The sequence below is a fragment of the Scylla paramamosain genome, chromosome 26 (genome assembly GCF_035594125.1).
Source record: "Scylla paramamosain isolate STU-SP2022 chromosome 26, ASM3559412v1, whole genome shotgun sequence".
Lineage (NCBI taxonomy): Eukaryota > Metazoa > Arthropoda > Malacostraca > Decapoda > Portunidae > Scylla > Scylla paramamosain.
The window spans coordinates 2,042,501-2,047,500 of NC_087176.1; the positions used below are offsets into that span (position 1 = coordinate 2,042,501).

The window sequence follows — 5,000 nt, forward strand, 5'->3', positions numbered from 1 at the left end:
CAAAGGTATGTTTACAAGGGAAAGGGAAAAGAAAGACTTGTTTGTACGCGTCTTTTATCAACAGTAATGTTATAAATGTTAGTTTCCCTAGTATTTTATTGTATAGTCCTGCAACAACTATAAACACAGTTGTAGAGATAATGATAATTTTAACACCACAGGGAACAGATATTTTAACCCGCACACTACCAGAAATATAAACAAAACCACTCACTCTCACTTTTCTCTATCCCAAATGCCACTCATTCAAAGGACAATATTCCTGAGCGCATTGTTCTCTCATACGGATTATTTTCAAAAGCCACAGAAATTACTCTAACTGTTATGGATGTTATTTACCCTGTGATGGCGCACACTCGTAATCCTTGCCAAAATGTCACAAGAATCATGGAAACACCTTTGAACACTCCACTGGCTTCCATTAGAAACTACAAATAGTTTTCCAGATGACGTACCGGAATATTCATGAGCAGGCCGCCGATTCCCTGCCAATCCAGTCCCTGTGTTTTGAGCTTCCTGTTATTCCCTTTATTCGCCTCATCACTCCGCCGCGACAGTTCCACACGGCCGCGACCAGCGCTAACATCAGTCCCAGCGAGCGTTCCCTGTCATTATTTTCCCACCACCTCATTAACATTTCTCTTTAGCGCGACGCCAGAATCGTTTCCGGGACTAATGTTACACTTGAGCTATAATTCAGTGGTGCGCGGCGCTATGGAGGAAGCCTTTAGTCATGCATGCATCGATTTGATCTGGTTTTAGTCGCTTTGCCGCCAAGTTGTGGTGGCGATGCTGTCCGCGGCCTGTGCCTTGCGTTGCCGTGTGCTGTGGTCTCGCCAGGCGCCTGCTGTGGAACGAAGCTTTGTTTGCGTGCTATTTTTTTTCATTGTTTTTTATTCCCCGCTACACAGAAGTCGATTTCCCACTTAATTTTGCAAAGAACGGTGAGTTCTTTGTTTTGCATTGCGTTGCAGTAACGCCAGGAGCCTGTGTGGTGGCGGAAAGCTCTTTAAGAGATAATTCACACGTGTTATCGTGCACTGCAGTAACCTCAATTGATGTGTTGTCACATTCTATGCATTTTTCAGGCGGGGGAAGTGTTGGGGCGAGTGTCGCGTTGAAAAGTGCAGTATCACATTCTGTTTTCGCTCCCTCGCGCGTAACTGTGGAAGGTGCAACATTTCCGAGCTGTCCAGGTGCGTTTGTGTGCCCCGCCGCAGGTACAGTGCCATCAACAGGTGCACCAGGTGTCACGGGAGAGCTTAAGTGCCTCGTAGCGTCACAAAAACAATTACCAGCCTTAGTACCGCCAATTATTTCAGCCAGATATGTCCCGGAAGACTCACTGGGAGGCGCCGCTGCTGCTGCTGCTGCTGCTGGGGCGCTGACTGAGGGACGGGAGGATGCTACGATGTCACTTTCCGAGGACGTGGACGTAGCATCTGGACCAGCACCTTGAGGGCGTGAGGGAGGCAGCGTAAGTCCTTTCTCCTGCAGGGGGCGGCCTCGCTTATCGAAGTACACGACGGGCCTGAGGGAGGAGGGGATATCTGAAATGTTAGCCTGACGAAGTGAATACGAGGGAATTCGAGCATAACGAAGTGCAGAGAGAAGCGAATTCCATGTAACGGAGGAAGAGAAAGAGGGGGAATTTTTGCGTAAAGAACGAGAAGATGGAGGCGATATCACTTGACGGAGGAGAGGAGAGGGAAGAGGAGGTAGTGGTGGTGATGATGCTGGTGGTGGTGGTAAAGAAGGAGGAGGAGGTAAGGAAAGTGGAGAAGATATTACCTGACGAAGGGGAAAAGCGGAAAAGGAAGAAGTGAAAAAAACAGAAAGGAAAGGAAAATTAAGATTGAACCAGTTAGAAAGTTAAAATGCAGGAAGGAAGGGTTAAGAAAACTTTGAGAGAGAGAGAGAGAGAGAGAGAGAGAGAGAGAGAGAGAGAGAGAGAGAGAGAGAGAGAGAGAGAAGGCTTAGTCAGCAAAGGTGAAATAAAAGAGCGGAAATCTTATCTGACGAATGATAAGAGTGAAAGAGAATCCTGGCGTGGTGGAGAAGAAGAAAATAGAGAATTAAAGAGAAGGCCAGAGAACGTGAGATGAAAAGCCCAGGAGAGAAAAAAAAAACCACGCCACTTCAACTTAACTTATGAAGAAAGTGAAGACAGGCAGGGAAAAAGGGAAAGCATTAAAAAAAAGAAAAGAAAAATAAACACGCGAGCCATAAACTATAAAGAGGGAAGGGGAGGTTGAAAAAACACATGAAATACACGTAACAAAAAAGAAAAAAACAACACAGGATATAAAAACTGTGGGAAAAAATGAAGAAAACAAAGAACAGAATTGATAAAAACAGAAAAAGAAAGAGAATACAATTAATACAGTTTACCTACTACTACTACTACTACTACTACTACTACTACTACTACTACTACTGCTACCACTTATGCTACTACTACTACCATTATACCTCGAGTAAGTGGTCAGCAGGTAGTCTCTGTAGAACCTCTCCATCTTCCTCGTTTCCTTCTCGCGCCTCACGTGTCGCACCAGCAGGATGATGAGGGAGGCGGAGAAGAAGAGGAGGACCAGCACTATGTAAAGAACCGCCATCTTCTGCTCCTCCTTCAGTGTCACAGGCGAGGGAGATGCAAAGAGAGAGAGAGAGAGAGAGAGAGAGAGAGAGAGAGAGAGAGAGAGAGAGAGAGAGAGAGAGAGAGAGTAAGGGTGAGTATGGAGTGTATTTAGAACCAGAAGGGACGTGCTGTTTAGAAAAGTTTAATTAAAAGCTATTTTTTTACGAGAGAGGGACCCAGAGAGAGAGAGAGAGAGAGAGAGAGAGAGAGAGAGAGAGAGAGAGAGAGAGGGTGTTGGAGTGTGGGGGTGTTTGACAAAGGGGGAAGAGGAGGATTAGGAAGAGAAAGGTATTGTTTGAGAAGAGAGAGGAAGACCGTTTGTGCAAAGAGAGGATATTTAGAGAGGGATAAAAAGAATGGTGAGAAAAAGGGTTGCGTAAAGTGTGGAGGGAGGAAAGTAACGCAGATATAAAAGAAGAAACTACAAAAAAAATACAAGAGTAAAATTGAAAGGAAAAAAATACACTTAAGGAAAAAAAATTTAAATAAAATAAGAGACCAAGGGAGGAGCATCGGGAAAAAGAGAGGAAGGGAAAGTAAAGATGTACTCCTTTATTTATTTATTTATCTGTACGTATTAGATCTTTGTGAATGTGGTAAAGACACTTCGAGGTTGTCACAATTGAGACTTTTAGCCTTCGCTTGTATTACTGTTTGTGTAGTTTTGATGTCGAAGTTGAAAATACGGAGTGAAAAGGAATATTGAGTTAGGTAATTAATTAAGAAAATGTTAAACAAGAGGAAATAGAAAAAAGCTAAGTAAAAGAGAATAATGAAGAGGAAATATATAAAAAGAAAAAGCTAAGTAAAGAAAACTGAAGAGGAAATAGGTAAGGGAAAGTGAAAAGGAATACTTACGAAGAAGGTATTAAAGATGAGGAAATGGAGAAAGTAAAGTGAAAGAAGAAGAAAGAAGAAAGTGAACTGAAAAGCTGAATGGAAGAGAATATTGAAGTAGTTAACGAAGAAAATATGAAACAAAAGAAAATTGAAAAAAAAAAAAAGCTAAAAGAGAATATTATCAGTAGATAACAAAGAAAGTATTAAAGAAAAGAAAATAGAAAAAGTAAAATCAGAGAGATAAATGACAATAGATAACGAAGATAATGATAAAGAGAAAATGGAGAAAACTAAATAAGAGAGAATATTGAAAATGTAACAAAGAAAGTATTGAACAACAGAAAACGAAAAAAAAAAAACAATATTGACAGAATTAAGAAAATACTGAAGCGAAGGGGAATGATTGATGTAGAGGCGGTAAAAGAGTCACAATTACTCATCAAGAAAAATGTTTGGGTGTTTGTCAGTGAGAACATTAATGCAGTGGAAAGGTGCTAGGTAATTATGTCCATTTATGGTATTCAAATGACGGACGCTGAAATGAGACAAGCAGCCGAGATTTATATTTCGTGAGAATTAATGAGACTTTTTTTTTTTTTTTTTTTTTTTTTTTTTTGTAATTTTTTTTTATTATTGTTCATTTTTTCTTTTATCTCATTTTTTGTGCTGATTTTTATTTTTTTCGTTCAGTTTATTCTTTTCTTTTTCTACTTATTTTTTTGTATTTTTTTTTCATTTGATTTATTTTTTTTAGTTTTTTATCTTGTTTTTTTATCTATAATTTGTGGTAAACCCTTTTTCTATTTATTTTTTTTTTTTGATCCTTTTTTTTTTGATAATTTGATTTTCTGTTGCGTTGTATTTTTTATTTTATTATTTTTCGTTTGTTTAATCTCATTTTTATTTACGTTTTTGTGCAAACTTTTTTTTCTTAGTTTACTTGTTTTTTTTTATTACTTGTTTTGCACTTCAGTCTTTCACTATATATATTTTCCTCTTATTTAATCTCAGATGTTTCCCTTTTTTCCATTCTATTAAACTTTTTCTCTATCTTTCTCTCGTTTTTCTTAACCAGTTTATCATATATTTCATTTTAAGCCTTCATCATCAACACCTACTTATTCCATTTTGCTTTTATACATATTTTTCTCTACTTTTTCCTTGCATTTCTTTTTTCACAACTTATTTTTTTCCTTTCTAGCATTTTTATTGACCTCATTTCTCACTAACTTATATATTAATCAAAACTTGCATTACATTTTTTCTTGGTTCTTCATCATATTCCATTTTCTCTCTCTCTCTCTCTCTCTCTCTCTCTCTCTCTCTCTCTCTCTCTCTCTCTCTCTCTCTCTCTCTCTCTCTCTCTCTCGTAGTCTTTTCATATTTTTCGTTTGTTTAATCTATTTTTTCTCAATGTTTCCACTTTTATTTCTTTTAATTTAGTTTATTTATTTTAGTATCCCTTTATATTGTATTGAGATCTTTCATCATATATCTTATTTACTTCCTCTCTTACTCTCAC

The 5,000-nt window shown here is 38.3% G+C and overlaps 1 protein-coding gene and 1 long non-coding RNA gene across 7 annotated transcripts in view; one reads left to right on the plus strand and one right to left on the minus strand.

Annotated features, from left to right (window-relative positions):
* LOC135113571 (uncharacterized) overlaps nucleotides 1-5,000 on the plus strand; it is a 395,407-nt gene that overhangs the window by 312,677 nt on the left and 77,730 nt on the right. The window lies entirely within an intron of this gene.
* The window catches only part of LOC135113570 (uncharacterized), a 7,730-nt gene continuing 2,770 nt past the window's right edge, over nucleotides 41-5,000 (minus strand). For both annotated transcript variants that reach the window (XM_064028850.1, XM_064028851.1), the window contains 2 exons: nucleotides 2,473-2,627; nucleotides 41-1,531 (listed from right to left, as the gene is read on the minus strand). In XM_064028850.1, coding sequence (XP_063884920.1) covers nucleotides 904-1,531; nucleotides 2,473-2,627 — 783 coding nt within the window. In that variant the 3' untranslated portion in view covers nucleotides 41-903. The remainder of the gene's footprint in view (nucleotides 1,532-2,472; nucleotides 2,628-5,000) is intronic.